General features: G+C 39.1%; 1 protein-coding gene across 6 annotated transcripts in view; it reads left to right on the plus strand.

Annotated features, from left to right (window-relative positions):
- NBAS (NBAS subunit of NRZ tethering complex) overlaps positions 1–20,538 on the plus strand; it is a 345,000-nt gene that overhangs the window by 231,784 nt on the left and 92,678 nt on the right. For 5 of the 6 annotated variants that reach the window (XM_081263998.1, XM_081264001.1, XM_081264002.1 and 2 more), the window contains 2 exons: positions 10,234–10,463; positions 14,036–14,146. In XM_081263998.1, coding sequence (XP_081120124.1) covers positions 10,234–10,463; positions 14,036–14,146 — 341 coding nt within the window. The remainder of the gene's footprint in view (positions 1–10,233; positions 10,464–14,035; positions 14,147–20,538) is intronic. The other variant, XM_081263999.1, reaches the window with a different exon arrangement.

Genomic DNA, 20,538 nt, shown 5'->3' on the forward strand with positions numbered 1-20,538 from the left:
TAGCTTTCTTCAGTACTCCCAGGGTGAGGGGACTCCGTGTGCTTTGACACTGCCTTATAATTGCCTCTGTCTTGGCACATGTATGCTACTTTTTGAGTTTTTCCTTTTCATCTCACTGAATAATAAGCTATTTGAGGATAGCGTTTGTCTTTCTTTATTGGGTTTCCCAATGCATAGAGCAGGACCTGGAATATAAATAGAAATGTTTACTGGGTAGGTGACTGAAAATTCATAGGTAATTCTATAGCACATACAAGATAATTGAATTTACATATTGTGTATTCATCAAATATTTATCTTGTGACTGCTGTGTGCCAGGAAGTGTTCTGGAAGAAGCAAGAGGGAACGAAGCATAGTGAGCCCTCCCCCTTTTAGGAATTACATTCTAAAGGCATCATAAACAGAAGAAGTGAATCAAATAGGTACTAAAACAAAAGCAAAGTGAAGTAGAAGAAGCTGGGATGTGCATGTGCGAAAAATACTATTTAAATAGGGTCCGGAAAGGCCTCAGTTGAGAAGATGACTTTGACTAAAGAAAAGGGGACATAAGCAATACAGTGCAGATACCTGAGGGAAGAGCATTCTAGACAGGAACAAGCAGGACCAAAGGCACAGAAGTGTCACTTTTCTGTCATACGTACTATATTATTTCTTGTAAGGTATTTGAGTTGATGTTTAAATTTTACTATATAAAATTCAAGGCATAGAGGACTTGCCTGACCCTGGAGAAAAGTGATATACATGCAGACTGTGGTCAGCCTTTGTCAATGGCTATGTGGGGGCCCTTCTCTCTGGCCAAGAAAGATGTCAGGGCTGTGACAGCAACAGTTAGTTTAGGAGCAAGTTTGTGGGAGTTGCCAATGGACAGTACAAATATAAAACTAACCCTGAAGAGGTACTTGGCTCTTTTAAGGTTTTTTTTTCCACATTCATTCTGGTCTTTGATCCTTTGAGCAATCCCATTTTACAGAAAAGGAATCTTCTCTGGAGACAGTGATTCAGAAAACTGTGGCGACTTCCTGGGTGCTCTGGTGGAAAGCACTGTCCTGTCATTGAGAGCTCCGACTCCAGGCTTTCCCACCTGCAGCCTGGATGTGCTGCCACTCTGGCTTTGTGGCAAAGGAGGCAGCGTCTCTTTTTGTGGAGCTGAGTGATCTCTCTGGCATGCTAGTGTGTGGGTGATTTCCAGCAGGATATTTTCATGGGTAGTTCTGAGTCTGGAGGTAAAACCTCAGCTCCTGTAAGTGACAGATAAGATCTTCAGTGAACTGGCTGGCTCTGCCTTGCCCTTCCAGGTGCTTTCCTGATGCAACCTCTTTTGAAGCCTGTGTTTAGCTGCTCAGAACTTTTATTTCTCTGAATTTAAATTCTTGTGTGTGTCTCTGTGCATGCATATACAACCTGTACTGCAAGCTACCCGATTCTTCCACACTCTGTATGGATGAGTCGGCCCACAGGTGCTGCCTTCCCTGCCTCCACCGGAGACACTGGCCTTCTCCCCCTCTTTGCTCTTTGCATGTGCCCCAGGCAAGTAGTTCTTCTGGGATACTAAAATTGATGTGCATCTTACCTTATTTGAGGGTAGGAATACCACTGCCCCCTGGGTCCCCAGGACACTGTAGTTAAAAAGTGACCATTAATTGGCAAGTGAATAACTTCAGGAATCATATCAACTGAGTGTGTCAAGAAGCTCTTTAAGCTTTCAGATTTGTGGTGTTGAGTCCTGAACCTCTAGGGTTGAAAGGAAGTACAGGTAGGTATAATAGCTGGATGTTTGAAGAACACAAGAATTTTCTGTTAACTGCCTAATGCCTCATTATTTGAGTCTTTTCAGCATCTTCCTCTGCATAAAACTGCACTGCTGAGTTTGGAATTAAATATGACAAACTCCTGATGAATCATCTTGGAAATTGAAATCAAAGTGGTTTCAATTTGTTGCCTACGCATAATAACACCCAGTGGAACTTAGCTTTCACTCAGTTGTCAGTTCAGCTTGTTTCTCATTCCAGTCTTTTCACATTTTCTCTTTCCATCCCTGTCGTCATGTGCTGTGGGGATGCTAACTGAGGTTGATAGAATGTGCAGGAGTTCTGGAACAAGGTCTGGGCATCATGCAGGGCAGCAGTGTCCTGAGCCAGCCACAGAGGCCTTGGAACTTGGCAGCTTTGTGAGAGCATCACTGGGGCAGTGCACCTCACCTGCATTTTTCTTTGTGGTTTTGTATGATGATGATTGGCAAATGGTCAGTAGGAATTCATTTTCTCTACTAACCTTTGCCCTAATTAACTTATTTTTATATTAAAGAAATGATACGCACATGACCAAAAAATGCAAGTCGTTAAAATGATATACAATAGTTAGTGTTTCTCTTTTGTATCTATTAAAAAACATTTTATGGCTATACATATTTACACAACTATTTTTAGGTGAATGAGTAAACCATGCATATTGTACTATACCTTAATCTTTTGTTCACTTACAGCTCACCTTTATAGTTATTATAAATGTATCTTCAAATACAATCTTTCTAGCATTCTTTTAAGTCTTTAAGTTTTCAAAAGATGAAAATGGAAACAAATTTTTTAGTTTATAGGCTAGGGAAACAAACACAGCAGTGATGAAATTCAAAGCTTTATGGTAGACTATTTCTTTTTTTTTTTTAATTGGTTGTTCACAACATTACAAAGCTCTTGACATATCATATTTCATACATTGGATTGAAGTGGGTTATGAACTCCCAATTTTACCCCAAATGCAGATTGCAGAATCACGTCGGTTACACATCCACAATTTTACATGATGCCCTATTAGTAATTGTTGTATTCTGCTACCTTTCCTATCCCCTACTATCCCCCCTCCCCTTCCCTCACATCTTGTCTCTCTACCCCATCTACTGTAATTCATTTCTCTCCTTGTTTATTTTCCCATTCCCCTCACAACCTCTTATATGTAATTTTGTATAGCAATGAGGGTCTCCCTTCATTTCCATGCAATTTCCCTTTTCTCTCTTTCCCTCCCATCTCATGTCTCTGTTTAAGGTTAATCTTTTCTTCCTGCTCTTCCTCCCTACTCTGTTCATAGTTGCTCTCATTATATCAAAGAAGACATTTGGTATTTGTTTTTTAGGGATTGGCTAGCTTCACTAAGCATAATCTGCTCTAGTGCCGTCCATTTCCCTGCAAATTCCATGATTTTGTCATTTTTTAGTGCTGCGTAATATTCCATGGTGTATAAATGCCACATTTTTTTTTATCCATTCATCTATTGAAGGGCATCTGGATTGGTTCCACAGTCTAGCTATTGTGAATTGTGCTGCTATGAACATCAATGTGGCAGTATCCCTGTAGCATGCTCTTTTAAGGTCTTCAGGGAATAGACTGGAAATCCATATGCAACAAAATGAAACTGAATCCCTTTCTCTCGCCATGCACAAAAGTTAACTCAAAATGGATCAAGGAGCTTGATATCAAATCAGAGACTCTGCGTCTGATAGAAGAAAAAGTTGGCTCCGATCTACATATTGTGGGGTCGGGCTCCAAATTCCTTAATAGGACACCCATAGCACAAGAGTTAATAACAAGAATCAACAAATGGGACTTACTTAGAACTAAAAAGTTTTTTCTCAGCAAGAGAAACAATAAGAGAGGTCAATAGGGAGCCTACATCCTGGGAACAAATTTTTACTCCTCACACTTCAGATAGAGCCCTAATATCCAGAGTATACAAAGAACTCAAAAAATTAGACAATGAGATAACAAATAACCCAATCAACAAATGGGCCAAGGACCTGAACAGACACTTCTCAGAGGAGGATATACAGTCAATCAACAAGTACATGAAAAAATGCTCTCCATCTCTAGCAGTCAGAGAAATGCAAATCAAAACCACCCTAAGATACCATCTCACTCCAGTAAGATTGGCAGCCACTATGAAGTCAAACAACAAGAAGTGCTGGCGAGGATGTGGAGAAAAGGGTACACTTGTACATTGCTAGTGGGACTGCAAATTGGTGCGGCCAATTTGGAAAGCAGTTTGGAGATTCCTGGGAAAGCTGGGAATGGAACCACCATTTTACCCTGCTATTGCCCTTCTCGGACTATGGTAGACTATTTCTAAAATGTGTTTTTTTAAGTTACTAATTGAAAATACTAAGTAGAAAATTATCTCAAGCAAAAACAGTCCTAAAGCGGAAATGTACCACTTGAATAAAACTTCCTGAAAAGATATTACCAAGTCATTGAGCATTATATTGTCACAAATCTTTATGTATATTTGGTTTTTACAGCGATTTGACCATATTCTTTAAATAAATAAATTTTATTCAAAATCCTGAAGAACTGCATTGGCAGATTTTTTTTTTGGGGGGGGGGAATAAACTAATCTAACTGTTCACACTTTTTAAATTCCTGATGGTTTTTATGCTATTAGTCTTTACTGTGAAGTTTTGCAATATCATTGTGAATACTGAATATTTCAAAGCTACCTATGTAGTCCTTCACAATCTTCGCGTGGGCTAAAACTTTCATACTTAGGAATCAGCATCTTATGAATCATGTCATTGTCTTGGGAGAGGACAAGAGGAACAGAAGTTTAAATGTATTCTATACACCAGAGATCCTTGATGGCCAGTATGAGGCCAAGTAGAACACTCGTGGAGACCTGGTCAGTTGGTGTGAAAGCAGTGACAGGAGGCCAAGGAGCCAGCTGCAAGACTACAGCTGTAGGTGCCTCAAGTGCAGACTGGGTATCTGGGGAAATAGGACCAGTTGTTCCACTCTCACTGCTGGTTGCTGTGAGGGTTGAGTGAGAAGCTTGTGGAATGCTTCAGAAGCTTGAGATGCTGTGCACTTGGGTATTGCATGGATGTGTGAGCTGAAGTACTGGGTTAAGAGGGGATTCTTGAATTATTTTAAGAAAAGTGGTGATACAAGCTCATGGGGGAAATTTTTCGTAAAATTTGGATTGAATGTTTGAAGCAATCATAACTAAATTCCTTGAGGAAGAGGTAGAAAGAGGTTGTGGCAATAATAAAATAACTGGCGGAGGTAGCTAGGACTTACTACATGCTTATCCACCCAGTCTTATTTCTTAACTCTAGAAGCGGAAAACTAGATGCTTAGGAGGGAAATATGAGCAATCTAGGCCTTTGCTTCCAATTCTTTGATTCCCCTCATACCTAATTTTACTTTCCCTTAGAAGCCTTGGTGTGAAACTATCTTTTCTCCTTAGTATTGTTTTACACCATAAATTAAAGTACCTGAAAACCTTCCTATGCACTTAAAAAATACTTATTAATCCATAAATTGTTAGCCATTGGAAGCCTGCAGTCAGAGAATTAAAGGAATAACCCTGTTCACCTCCATAAGATAATCTCAAAAGGAAAGCATATCAGACAGGTAATTGAAAATGCTTTTCTTGTTCATGATTCTAAAATAGTGTTCTTCTACTTAGAGAAGAACATATAGATAGGTCTTTCAAACAGAGATATTAAGAGATAACTGTCTTAAGAGGTTCTTGGTAATAACCAAGGCTCAGTACATGTATATTTACCATTAGGACTGTTCCATTGAAATATTAGATTTTTGTTCTTAAATATTTTGGGGGGATAGTGAATAAATTTGTACAAAGTCCATGAAATAAAAATTACTCATAGAGGAGCTAGACAGTTTCTACTTAAGTGAAGAAGAGATTAAAGTTGTTTAAACTGGGGGAATCTTTTGGATATAATTTGTGGGTCTGAAAAATTATATTTTTCAACAAATTATTAGTGGAGGAATAAATGAGAGAGATGTAGAGCTTCCTCGTTTCCACACCTGGAGGGATTTACAAGGGTTTATTTTATTTTAATGATTGAATTCTTGTTACGTTCATAGGATTTTAGTCTTAGAAAGGTGATCATTTGGTGAAGCTCGTCTTTTTCCATCTGAGGGAACTGAGCACCAGAAGATCGAAGGAATCAATTGCTCCCTCCTTGGAGTTCCCAGGACTCTTGGCTTGTGGTTCTGTAATGAGCTTGTATTCAGATGTCTTCTGTGAATTGCTTATGTGTACATTGTTGTCAATCAGTGGTTTGTAATTCCTTGAGAGTAAGCTCTGAGTCTAGTTTACTTTCATAGAACAGTGGGGAGCAGGGTCCTTTATTATTGCCTCCCAGCGAACCACAAGGAGGGTGTGTTTACTGATATTCTTTTATAGGCGAGGAAGCAGATTAGTTGTTCCAAATTGCCTCTATTCAGTGAGGGAGCTATGTATGGGAATATGAACTAGAACTGCTGACTTAAAAGCCAGCTCAGGGGGCTGGGGTTATGGCTCAGCGGTAGAGTGCTTGCCTAGCATGTGCGAGGCCCTGGTTTCTATCCTCAGCACTACACAAAGTATGTGTCCAACTACAAATAAAAAATAAAATACTAAAAAGAAAAAAAGCCAGCTCAGTGTGCCCAACTTCACCATCTACCTGGTGCATGCACAACACTGTGTTCTGGAAAAAGTGAATTCATGAAGTAAACATGGTCTCTGCTCTCCAGATGCTCTAATTTAATGTTAAGAGAAGGCAATGTAAGTTATATAATAGAGGTATAATTAAAGACAGTGCTTGTGTGAGTGTGTGTGTGTTAAATGCCTCTTAGCAAGTTCCATCATTCTCTTCATTTTTTTCAAATTGCCTGCATCTTGCCAGACTTGATTCCTAAAATATATAGGAGCATATATACTATATGTTCTCACAACCCTGAAAGCTGTGTTATTACTGCCAGTTCATAGTTGTTAAGTAACTTGCACAAGGTCACTGATCTGCTAGCTTCTGCATGTCTGCTTATTTCACCATACCCTGACATTTTGTTTATTGGCAAAAGGAGATTTCATCCATCCTTTTTGTCACATATGAATGTGCAGGTTTTATGTGGAGACTCAAAACTTTCTTTCTGGATGAGAGCTGCATAAATATTAGTAGCAATAATTATGCTTATTATTGCTGAGTGCTGCCATTTTGTAGCTTTGCTCTCCTCTTTGCCTTGGAATCTGTATAATAAATTGTATGAGAATGTAAGGAGAATAGAAATAAGATGTCTTACTACTGAGTTGAAGTGCCAAGTGTGTACACCACACCCCTTATGATGGAATACAGAGTAGGTGTGGATGGGCTAGCTGGCCCATGAGCCACATCCCTGTACCACAAAACTACAGAGGAGACTGTGCCCATGATGGCTTCAGGGTGATACTCCAAAGGGTTCAGTCAACAGGTGGAAAGGGGAGGAGGAGGTTAATGTCAGCCATAGTCTCCCTAAGAGCGGAGGCATTGGATCCCCTTTGCTTATATCCATCACTGGAAATACTGTTATAGACAGTTGGTTCCCAAATAGCTAACTAATTGCAGTTAGATGTGGTTTATTCACTTCATCTTTCTTTCTGGCTCTATCTGCCTATGAAGGCCTTAGCACATATTCTAGCCTTTTCTGGAATTCGTATTCCTGTTGACTATCTTACTACTGACACCTGAGTAATCAGCATTCATGTTAACCTCTTACAAGGAGAACTTTTAGACACTTGCCCGAGTCCCACACTTCTGTATTCTCATAGTACCCCGTGCTTACTTGTGGTCTGATATTTGCAATTATTTGCTTGTTTCTTTTTTTTTTTTCTATATTTGTTTATGACCTTTGGGTACTTTGGTCCCATCCCTTTCCTTTTTTTAAAAAAAAAACTTATTTCTTTTAATTAGGTATGAATGACAGCAGAATTTATTTTGATTCATTGTACCCAATTGCAGCAGCACCCTTTTCATTTCTCTGGTTGTACACAATGTAGCGTTGTACCGGATGTGTAGTCATACCTAGGATAATGATGTCCATCTCAGTACACCATCTTGCCTGCCTCCATGCCCACTCCCTTCCCCTCCCTCCATTTTTCCTATGCTGCCCGCCCCCCCCCCCCAATTATGGATCAGCATCCATTTATCAGAACATTCTGCCTTTGTTTTTTGGGAGAGGATTGGCTTACTTAGCATGATATTCTCCAACTTCGTCCATTTACTTGCAAATGCCATAATTTTATTCTCTTTTAATGCTGAGTAATATTTTGGGGTGTGTGTGTGTGTGTGTGTGTGTGTGTGTGTGTGAGTTTCTTTATCCATTCATCTATTGATGGGCATCTGGATAGCTTCCACAGTTTAGCTATTGTGAATTCAGCTGCTATAAACCTTGATGTGACTGAGTTACTATAGTAGCTGATTTTAAGTCTTTTGGGTGTAGACCGAGGAGTGAAATAGTTGGGTCAAATGGTGGTTCCATTCCAAATTTTCTAAGGAATCTCCATACTGCTTTCCAGATTGGTTGCACCAATATTCAGTCCCACCACTTTTCTCCCACATCCTCACCAACATTTATTGTTGTCTGTGTTCTTGTTAACTGCCATTTTTGACTGGCATGAGATGAAGTCTTAGAGTAGTTTTGATTTACATTTCTCTAATTACTAGAGATGTTGAGCATTTTTTCATATATTTGTTGATCAAATATGTATCTTCTGAGAAGTGTCTGTTCAGCTTCTTAGCCCATTAATTGATTGGGTTGTTTGCTTTTTTGGTGTTTTTTGAGTTCTTTTTATATCCTGGATATTAGTGCTCTGATGTGCATGTAACAAATATTTGCTCCCAAAATGTAGATTCTCTCTTCACCTCACTGTTTATTTTGCTGAGAAGCTTTTTATTTTGAGTCCATTCCATTTATTCTTAATTTTATTTCTTACATTTTAGAAGTCTTGTTAAGGAAGTCGGGGCCTAATCCCACATAATGAAGATTTGGGCCTATTTTTTCCTCTATTAATCGCAGGGTCTCTGGTCTAATTCCTAGGTCCTTGATCCACTTTGATTTGAGTTTTGTGCATGGTGAGAGATAAGGGTTTATTTTCATTTTGCTGCATATTGATTGTTTCTTAATAGACTATTTCTAGAGAAAAGGGGCTTATCACTTGGTACATAGAAGGTGTACAAAAATTATAAAATGAATGAAAGATGTTCCCATGTCTTACTGTGATAGGGTTAGTATTCAAATCAAGCTCTTTTCACCTGTTATTTTTGAAAGTAGGACTCAGAGTATGCATAGAGGTAGAGAAAATTTAAATATAATAAGCTTGATTTCTACACACGTTTACCTGCTGGAATTCAAGGTTTCTTTAATTGGTTTTTATCTACACTCCAAGATTATTCCTTAATAGGATCAAGAGAAAAACTGTTAGGCTAGGTTTGGTGATATAGACTCGACATTGACAAATCTCCTGTGTAGCTCAAAATAATGGTTTTCACACATTAGACATGCTGACAGCTTACTATAATTAGGAGTGCATTTCTGAGAACCAAAAGTAAATTCTAGGTTGTTTTTCCCTGATTTGCTCATGTTAAAATTGTACCACATCTTCCCAGAAATCAAAGTGATTGAGTTAATGCTGTTCAATTATTACGCTCCCCGTTAAATAATTCTTGTATCATGACTGAGTTGCTATTGCTTCGTTGACACCCCAGACCAACTTCAATATAAATAAATGTGGCTATTTAATCACTTATTCTCCTTTCCTGTTATTGGATTCTGGGTTTGTTCTATTTGAATGGTTTTACTATTATTAGAGAAACTGCTAAGAATCATGGAACAGTAATCCCATTGAGCCTCAAATCAAGCAGAGTAAAAATTGGTTGGCTGCTTTCTTAGATGACTAGAAGGGATTCTGACTTTGGGAGCTGGGGTGGCGTTTTTTTCCCCGCCCTCACTTATCCCTGGAGAAAACACTCTTCTCCTTAGCTCTCCAGCCATTTATAATGGAATTATTGAACTGCAGTTTTCTTGTGGAGAACGCTTGTGGTCCACAAAACTTTAGTCAGAGGCAATGATGATGAAAACCTCTTCTAGAGTGAATTATTATAAGTGACCAGTTGGTTAGAGCAAAAAGATGATGTAGGTTTATGGCAGTGGTAAACGCAAGAAGGTACTTTGTAAGTTGAAAGAATAGGGCTGTGAGCCAGAAACCTGTTCCTGGACTCTGTTCTTTGTCCTATCTTTGTAGTCTTCAGAGTAGTTTAAGAACCACCTCTGCAGTCGGCTCCAGGGCATTTGTGAGCCTTGATTAAAAGACCATAGTATGAAGGGCCAACCAGGCTGCCAAGTGGACTTCATTATCTTCTCTTTGTTACTTACTTGCTCATGCCTGTGCAATTGTGTATAAAATATAGTCTTTCCATGCCTTTCTCAGGTCGATCCCAAAGAGCTAATCAAGACGGTCACCAGGCATGTGACTGGACATGGACATGAAGCCTGGCCTGAAGACCTTGTTTCACTGACTGAGCAGTTACACTACTACAATGAGCGCCTCCTGGACTTCACTCAGGCACAACTACTTCAGGGCCTTCGGAAGGGGGTGGATGTGCAGAGGTTCACTGCGGATGACCAGTATAAAAGGGAAACTATCCTTGGCTTGGCAGAGTAAGTGATACCTTTGTCTGCACAAGTAAAATTCAGACTATTAGTTCCAGTTCCTCGAAGATTCACATTAATGGTTGATACTAGCAGGACTTTCTGCACTTTCTCCATTCATATGAGGAATGTATGTGTCTTCCCAAAAGATCAGTAAATGCAGACATCATAAGCCACAGATATAAATAGTAAGCAGTGGGATTATTTTTTTTATAACGTTTCCCATGACTTTAATAGTCCAATACCAAGATTATGACCAAATTAGTATTCCTGGTCAGGAACCTCACTTTCCAAAGTGCATGCAAATTTAATTTCTCCAGTATGTTAATATGAGAGACAGTTGACTGATAGCTAAGGAAGACCCCGTGCCGTAGGTTAAGATGCCTTTATCGGTTCTGGGCCTCTAAGGAAAGAGAAGCTGCCTGGCACAAGTGTTCTTTTGTCAGGCAAGGAGCAGCTGCCAGCTTTCCTTTTGTGCCTTAACCCCTTCAAGAGAAGAGCAAGGCCTTGGATGAGGTGACAGTACAGCTCAAGGGACAGTTGTAAGAGTTGCTTTCTAGGTATGGAATTCCTTTTGGTTTTAATACTGATGTCTGTTTTTTCAGGAGTTTAGATCAGATGAGAAGTGTTTATATGTCAGGAGGTGGGAAAGTCTGTTCACACATGATGGTTATCAAGACAGTTTGTTTTTAACATCACAACTTCTTAAGTGCTTACTGTGGGCAAGGCACTACATAAAGTGCTCTGTAAACTTTAAATATCTTATCGTAGATTACCTCATGAGTTCACATGTTGTCCCATATCCTCATTGAGCTGGATGTGCTTAGGAGTAGGAGGTAACTGGCCTGAGTTTCAGTTGATGGTACAGATTGCTAGTCTGACTTTACCCTCGATCGGTGTCAAAGCCTTTGCATCTTCACGACACCACAGGCCTTTCCCTACATCCTGTTGCATTCTCAAGGGGCAGTAGGTGTGCAGTGCAGTCTCGGCTTCCAACCTTGAAACCAAGGCTAAATTGTGCCACATTTAGTGGCCATTCATCTCTCAGGGCAAATTCCTTCAAAATAACAAAAATGGTCTTGATTATGGTAATGGTATGTCAGTTTTCATGGTATCATTTAAATCCTTGAGAAAGTGGAAAAGTAGCCTTGATATTCTCTGATAATTTTATTATCAGACACTCCAGATTATCTATAAAAAAAAAAAAAAAAGGCAGGGTGTGGAGAAATTTTCAAAAAATAATGGAAACAATCCCCGGCCATTCTCAGTTAAGGGGAGAAATATAGAATATTTTTCTCTTCCCCTCTATCCTCCTGGAAGTTCATAATTTCAGAGTCATTTAATGTCCGATTTGAAAATGACATAAGACATCTTACAGTTCAGTCTCCCTCCTTTTTGGAGGAGGAATTTGAGAATCAGAGAGCTTTAAGGAATTGCTTAGCGTCCTACAGCAGGAGATGAGCCTGGGTTTTCTAATTCTACATTCACTGTGCTTTTCCTTTGGGCATTTTGTAATCCTTAATGCTGTGTTCATGATTTCATAGAAGAGGATTATTATGCAGAATAAAAGTTCATAAGGTAAGGCTTGCCTTCTGTCATTAGTTACATTTTGCTAGTGTTTGTCCTTTATTTACTTTTTAAAGTATTCAATTAGCCTATGCTATTTGAAGAATATATCAAAGGACAAATACATGCCTTTGATAAGTATAGAATCTTCTGTATTTTGAGTTGCTTAGAAAAGTATACAGCAGTCTTTGGGTGGCTTGTTTAAGGTGGTGAAAGTTTCTAAGGCTTTCAGCCTTACCAGTTCTGATTTTAGAGGTAGCATTTCAGTGTCTTGTATAGATTTATAAAACCCATTTCTTGTTTTGCTCCTCTTTCTTCACTTGTATTACAATGTGACCATTCTTTAGTTTCTTTCTTGTTGTGTATCTATTTCACAGTTGTTTTTTGTAAGTCAGTCATTATACACATGTCTACAATAATACCTTTTCAGGGGTCAGACAGGGTGGTTTTGAAGACGATATGACACTATTTGTTCCCTCCCATCTTTATCAAGTGATAAAAAAAAATACCGGTACTTAAACACAGTATGTCCCAATGCCAGGCGATGTGCCAGACCCCCATAATGGGAAAATAGACCCCCATTTTCTTTGTACTTCTTTATATGCCTAGAATTGATAATGGTCCCTACTCGCAACAGATTCTCATTCTGTCATGTGAGACAGGTACTCAAAAAATAAGAAAAGATTTCAGTTGACAGTGACCTAATCCCTAGGTTGACAGATTTATCTAACCCTGGATCTCTTCTTTTATAGCCCATGAGCAAAGGACGACTTTCATATTTTTAAAGGTTTGTGGAAAACAAAACAATAAAAAGGCTATGCGACAGGGACTATGGCAGTAAAGCTGAAATATTTACTATATGACTCTTTACAGAAAATGTTTACCAGCCCCTGGCTAATCAAACATATATGTCATGGTTTACTTAGGGTGAATATAGTCTGAGAAGTTGTTAATAACAGAGATTTCATTTGTACTTTGCTGATTTGGGCCATACCTTGCCAAACAAGAATTCCATCTTGCATTTCTGCTGGGAACTAGAGGTTTTGCAGTAGACCTTAATGTGGGCACCATGGACCATTTTCTTGTACTTCTTTATATGCCTAGAGAATCTCAACCCTGGTGATGTCATTCCTTGGTTTCAACCTTCCACTTACTTTCAGTTACCTATAGAATGAGGTACATGTCCTAGAAACTTCAGGAGCCCTTTCTGCTTCATTTCTCAGAGTTCCGTCTGTCTCTCCTTCCTGTTGACCATCTCTGCTTAGTTAATGCTTGTTTCAGCCTCCAGCTCAAGTTTGTTACTCTCCTATCCCTATTGTCACAGCATTTAGTATTAGTCTTTTTTTAAACTCTATCCCCATGGTATTTAACTACTGGTTCACATCTCATATCATTTAGTAGACTGTGAGTTCCTCAATAAATATCTTGTTTATTTTTATGTCCTAAATAACCAGCACAGTACCTGTCACAACAGAGAAAACATGCTTATTGAGTAAGTAACTATGACTTCTCAGAGAGCTACCTCACTGTAGAGATATACTATTTGCCGAGGCTCTAGAATCTGGATCAGAATTTTTTAACCTCAGCATTACTGACATTTTGACTGGATAATTCTTTCTTGCGGGGTAATGGGTAGGCCTGTCCTATGTATTGTAGGGTGTTCAACAGCATCTCTAGCATCTGCCCACTAGGTGCCAATAGCACTCTTCCCATCCACCATTTGTGACAATCAAAATATTTCTAGACATTGTTAAATCTTCCCTGGGTCACAGAATTACTCATAGTTGGGAACTACTGGTCTAGATTAATTCATGGTAAATTGCTGTGTACTCGGTCGAAAAGGAACAATCAGATTCCTTGGAAGTCGTTTTCTGAATTCTTATAAAATGGCTTTTATTAAGGGCTGTAGTGACTACCCTCACAGCTGGAGAGCAATCCCAATGAAAATTGTCTTTGCCGATTAAGGTAACGTGTTCCTTCTCTCTCTTTCCTGTGCATGGTGGACATTTCTAAAGGACTCTTGAAGAAAATGTCTACAACATTGCTCTTTCTCTGGCACAGCGGTATAGCATCTCCCGTTGGGAAGTTTTTATGACCCATTTGGAGTTCCTGTTCACAGACAGTGGGTAAGCATGAAGTTCATGTGAATGTTTAATGTCCATGCTTTTCTTTTCAGAGTCTATTAGAAAAAAATCTTGAAGTTACAGCGTACAACTTCAGGTTTACTTCTCAGCTATAATAGACTACTTTCCTAGTACTCTCTCCCTTTCACATTTTTGATATACCAATGTTAAGCAATAGCCTATTCATGTTTTTTAGTAATAAGAGCCTTGGGTTAGATACTTTACTGTTCATTTATATATTCATTCAGCAGTTTCTGTTGAGACTCTTCACATTGTTAGTAGGTATACAGTGGTGATTCACAGTGTTAGTAGGTATACAGTGGAGAGCAAAAGCAGGCATCCTGGTTGTCTTGGAACATAGGGTATACAGTGAGAGACGACAATCAAGTAGTTGACATAACCAAATGTGAAATTAAAAACAGGACAGGTACTATGTAAGAGAGCCCAGTTATGTGATTTGGCATAGTTAGGGAAGGCTTTACTGTGGAGATGTGGGTTGAGTTGTGCTATGATCTGGCCATGGTTTGAGTGTTCCCAGGTGCTCATGTATTGAAATTTAACACCCATCGTGGGTAAATAGGAGAATGGTATCCTGCTATGGTGTTTAGAGGGTGGGACCTTCAAAAATAGATCAGGATTAGATAAGATTGGATGAAGTCCCCATGGTTAAATCTGGTTGCCACATAAGAAAAAAGAGGGGCCTAAGGATATAGATGCACATGTGTGCTGCCTGTGATGCTGTATGCAGCCTAGGAACTCCACCAGCAAGAAAGTCATTGCTAGATGTGGACCCTTGAGACCCCAGATCTGTGAGCTAAGTAAACCTTTTCTTTATAAGATAGCCTGCCTCAGGAATTTCATTATAGTAATGCAAAATAGACTATTACAAGCTAAGACCTAAATATTGAGTCAGAATTGATTACAAGGATAAAGGAATCATTTCCTAAGTAGACAGTATGGTAAGTGCCAAGGCCCTTTGAGGAACATGATGAGTCTGAGAGCCTGGCAGAGGAACAGGGTAGGTGAAGTCCAGTGAGTTGGGATCGTGGCACGAAATGAGACAAGCCAGACGATGCACCAAGAACATGGAGGTGTCAGCAAGGGCTGTTGACTTCTTCGTAAGAATAGTAGGCTATTTAAATAGTAGGCTATTTAAGGATTTGGATTCAGGAGCCACTTGTCAAAAGAAACTAACTTTATTTTTAGAACTAAAAACACCAAACAAAGCCGCTCCTCAGGAAAAACCCCTCAGAGCCCAACTGCCACCACCGGCTTCCCACAAGCCTCTCACCCCCACACAACCCTCACCACCTCCCACAATCCTCCTGTTCTTGAGGCCGATTGGCTGGGTCGTGTGGGCGGAGCCAAAGAAGTCCCCCAATGAGCAGCTCCGTGGAGGAGCCAATCAGCTAGATGTTGCTGGGGCCGCTGTGAGCCAATCATCAGCTGGCAGTGTGAAGGGCAGGGAAACAGCCCAATGAACATCACCGCAGAGGAGCCAATCAGCTAGATGTTGCTGGGGCTGCTGTGAGCCAATCATCAGCTGGCAGTCTGAAGGGCAGGGAAACAGCCCAATGAACATCACCGCAGAGGAGCCAATCAACTAGATGTTGCTGGGGCCGCTGTGAGCCAATCATCAGCCGGCAGCTGGAAGTTTGCTGGCAGCTGGAAGTTTGCTGGGGCCCCTTTGGCTGTGGCTCTCAACATCTCCCCCTCTCTGTTTAAACAACAAGCATGTGGCTTGGGGACCGTGCCTGCCTTAGGTTGTCCAATACTACATATGGTCCTTACCCGTCTTCGGATGAGCTGACCTCAGAGCGTCAGCCTCCTGTCTTAGGTTGGTACCATTGTAATTGGATCTTACCCGTCATTGACTACCGGTCCAGTATACAGCCACACCTGTGGAGAGGTCTTTGAAGCAGAAGGGAGGAAGATACACCAAGCCAACTGATGGCTCTTGTTGGAAAAATTGTACCATCAATGACATCATCAGCAAAAATACCCCAAGACTACCACAAGTCGCTGCACCAACAGATAGTTCACAATGCATAGTCTAGGCAAGTTCTGCAAGTTCTGCACATAGTTTAGGCAAGTTCTGCAAGCAGTTCAGTGATGGCTATTGCAAAGCTGTAGATTAGTTTTATCTTTGTCTTCACCGGCACTGGGATGAAGATAGGAATTCTGGCAATAATGGCTAAAGAAAAAATTATGTAACATTCCAGAAGCCACTAAAAGAAAACAATTTTCTTAACAATTTAATTATCTTGAAGAGAATTATTAAATATAATGAAAAGGTAAGGTGAGAATTATTAAATATAATGAAAAGGAAAGGTGAAAGTAAACAAACAGATCTGTTAACCTTCTTTTTTGTTTACATATTAAAACAATTCTTAACAGTTATTTACCCAATTTAAATTAAACCATTTAAATCAGGTGAATAAAAAAAAATTTGGATCCATTTTTTCATGAGCGCTCATCATATATGATATATGGACATACGTACATTCAAACATATAACACAAAACACAAGTGTGCACACATAATATAATACATACAACACATAATAGTAAAGGCCTTATAACTTTTTACAGGTGAAACCTCCATTGCAATGTTTAAAAACTCTATAGTCAAAAAAAAAAAAAAATAGAACTGATCAGCAAAATATTAACCTAGGTCTGTATGAGCTCAAAAAACAAAATAGAACTTCATGATATGGAAAAGGGCAATGATAAAATAGATATTGAAAAAAGCATCCTGGTTCTGTCGCAGATGTAAGGACAGCCAAATTGGAGTTTTGGATATCAGCTGTTATGGATTTGAGCCAAATCATCTTCTTTTTGGTCTGTAGAAATCGCTTTAGTTAATCTCTCTGGAATCCAAATCGGCTGCTGTTCTCCCTGTGGAAATACACAAACAGGCCCCCGACTCCAGACAATCACTGGGTCAGGACTTTAGTTAATCTCTCCGGAATCCAAATTGGCTGCTGTTCTTCCTGTGGAAACACACAAACAGACCCCCGACTCCAGACAATTACTGGGTCAGGACCTTTCCATTGTCCTGTTAGAATATCTTTCCAAAGTACCTTGGGCTTATGTACATTTTTTGGACACATATGCCTTTCTGCAGCACTAAGTCCTGATGAATCCAAATTTAAAAAGTTTAGAATAAAAAGGGTTATTTTAAGTTTATCTTTGGGGAATATATACCCCTTCCCAATTCCGTCTTTTTGCTTTAATAAGTACATTTTAATAGTTTGATGAGCTCTTTCAACTATGCCTTGTCCCTGTGGATTGTATGGGATTCCTGTTATATGAGTAATGCCAAATGATGAGCAAAATTGTTTAAAAGAGGTAGAAGTATAACCAGGGGCATTATCTGTTTTTAACTGTTTTGGAATGCCCACAGTGGCAAAATTTTGTAAGCAATGAGCTATAACATCTTTAGTTTTTTCTCCGGCATGAAGGGAGCCCATCAAAAATCCAGAAGAAGTATCAACTGTAACATGCAAATATTTTAATTTTCCAAATTCTGGCAAGTGTGTGACGTCCATCTGCCAAATATGGTTAGGTATCAATCCTCTAGGATTGACTCCAAGATTAACTTGTGGTAAAAAGGTCACACAATTTTGACATTGTTTTATTATTTGTCTAGCTTGTTCCTTCGTTATTTTAAAACGCTTTTGTAAAGTATTAGCATTGACATGGAACCTTTTATGAAAATTTATAGCTTCTTCTAGTGTAGAGAAAATATGTATGTCATGTGTAGTTTTATCTGCTAAATCATTGCCCAAACTAAGGGCTCCAGGCAATCCTGTATGTGCCCTGATATGTCCTATAAAGAATGGATCTTTTCTGTCCCAGATTAAACTTTGTATAGTGGAAAACAAAGAGAAAACAGTAGAAGGGGAAATCCTACCAGCATCTTCAAGGGATACTATAGCATTAACTTTATACTGACTATCAGAAAATAAATTAAATACAGAATCTTTAAACATCACAAAAGCTTGTAATACTGCATTAAGTTCTACCTTTTGAGCTGATTGTTTGGGTACTAAAAATGTAAAAGTTGGATCAGGTGTAACTATTGCTGCTGTACCATTATTTGACCCATCAGTGAATATATTTGGAGCATTTATGATAGGTGTTTTTTTGTCATTTTTGGAAAAATTACAGGATGCAATGACCAAAAAGACAATAAAGGATTAGATGGTAAGTGGTTACCAAATGAAACATTAGATTTGCACATGATTATTGCCCAAGTATTTAACTCATTAGCTAATTCATTGATTTGATTCATAGTATATGGAGTAATAATTTTATTGGGAGAAATTCCAAAAACTCCCTTTGCTGTTTTTATTCCTTTGAGTATTAATTGTCCTACAGCCTCAGGATACCTAGTAAGAATAGTGTTAGGAGAATAAGATAAATGTATCCATAATAATGGACCTTCTTGCCAAAATACTCCTGTAGAAATATTTTTTGTTGGTAGTACAATAAATAATAAAGGCAACCTTATATCAATTCTATCCAAATGCATATTTTCCATATATGTTTCAATGATTTTTAATGCCTTTCTTGCTTCAGGCGTTAACATTCGGGGTGAATTTGGATCGATGGACCTTTTAGGATATCAAATAAAGGTCCCAATTCTCCTGTTGGAATACCTAGATAAGGCCTTATCCAGTTTATGTCTCCTAATAACTTTTGAAAGTCATTAAGTGATTTGAGTTGATCTACTCGTATTTGAATTTTTGGTGGACGGACCATGGTTGAGGATAATAGAACTCCTAAATAATTAATTGGAAAATTTAATTGTACTTTATCTATTGCTATCTCTAGATTATAATTTTTTAATAAATTTGTAAGTGTGGCATAACATTCTAGCAATGTGTTTTTAGCTTTGTGTGCTAATAATACATCATCCATATAGTGAAATATTTGTAGTTCAGGATTTTGATTTCTAAGTGGCTGGATTACTTTGTTAACATAAATTTGACACATAGTTGGGCTGTTAGCCATCCCTTGAGGGAGTACTTTCCATTCATATCTCTGATCAGGACCTTCATGATTTAGTGCAGGGATAGTAAATGCAAAACGTGGACTATCCTCAGGATGAATTGGAATTGAAAAAAAACAATCTTTAATATCTATAACTAAAACATACCAAGTTTTTGGCAAAGCAGACAATTGAGGAATCCCCGATTGAGCAGGTCCCATGATGACCATTTCATTATTAATGGCTCTTAAGTCTTGCAATAATCTCCATTTACCGGATTTCTTTTTGATGACAAAAATGGGAGTATTATGGGGAGATACAGAAGGTTGTATATGTCCTTCCGCTAATTGTTGTTTGACCAGATCATGGGCTACTTGTATCTTTTCTTTAGTCAAGGGCCACTGAGGAACCCATACTGGTCTTTCTGATTTCCATGTAATTTTTATTGTCTCAGTGGCCCTTTGTGAAAATCCAACCCATGTCTGTCTGTTCCTTGATCTATTTGTACTGGTGCTGCTATACCTTGTTCTTGTTTTTCTAATCTTTTTCCTTTCCTAAAACCTTGTCTAGCCATAATAGTGGGTGCATTTTGATTGATGTTATTAATGTCAAACCTAATTGATCTAAGACATCTCGTCCCCATAAATTTACGGGAAGGTGATCCAATACATATGGCTGTATAGTTCCTTCACATCCTTCAGGATCCTTCCAATCTAATACCATTGCTCTTCTATCGGGATTAGTTGCCACTCCTAGACCTCGAAGCGTTTGAGTGGCTTGTTGTAATGGCCAATGTTTTGGCCATTCTTGACGAGAGATGATGCTAAGGTCTGCACCTGTATCCAGTAGCCCATTAAATTCATGTCCTTGAATATTTAGTTTTAGCATGGGGCGAGAATCTAAATTTAAAGACAGCATAGCCCAATCTACACCTGTGGAGCCTAATCCCTTGGAACCTCTTTCTACAGCATGACTGGAAAATTTATCATGTAGGCTTGGTATTATTAGTAACTGTGCTATTCTATCTCCTGGTGAAATTACTGATATACCCTTTGGAGAACTGGCTATAATTTTTATTTCACCTTCATAATCGGGATCAATTACCCCAGGACTTATCAAAAGTCCTTTTAGAGTAGAAGAGCTGCGTCCCAATAATAAGCCTACTGTTCCTTTGGGAAGAGGTCCTTTTACCCCTGTGGGAATGATTTGAACTCCCATCTCTGGAGTTAGTACTGATCTGGCGGAGGCGCAGATGTCCAACCCTGCGCTCCCTCTGGTTTGTCTGAAGAGGGATCTGATGGACAATGTGTCCTGGTCACTACCCTGATGGGGTTGCTGGGTTCCTCCAGTGCTCTGTATATTTGTGGTTTGGGGCCCCGGAGCATTGGGGCCCCCTGTCC

The sequence above is a fragment of the Spermophilus citellus genome, assembly GCF_964194105.1.
Source record: "Spermophilus citellus genome assembly, chromosome: 13".
NCBI lineage: Eukaryota > Metazoa > Chordata > Mammalia > Rodentia > Sciuridae > Spermophilus > Spermophilus citellus.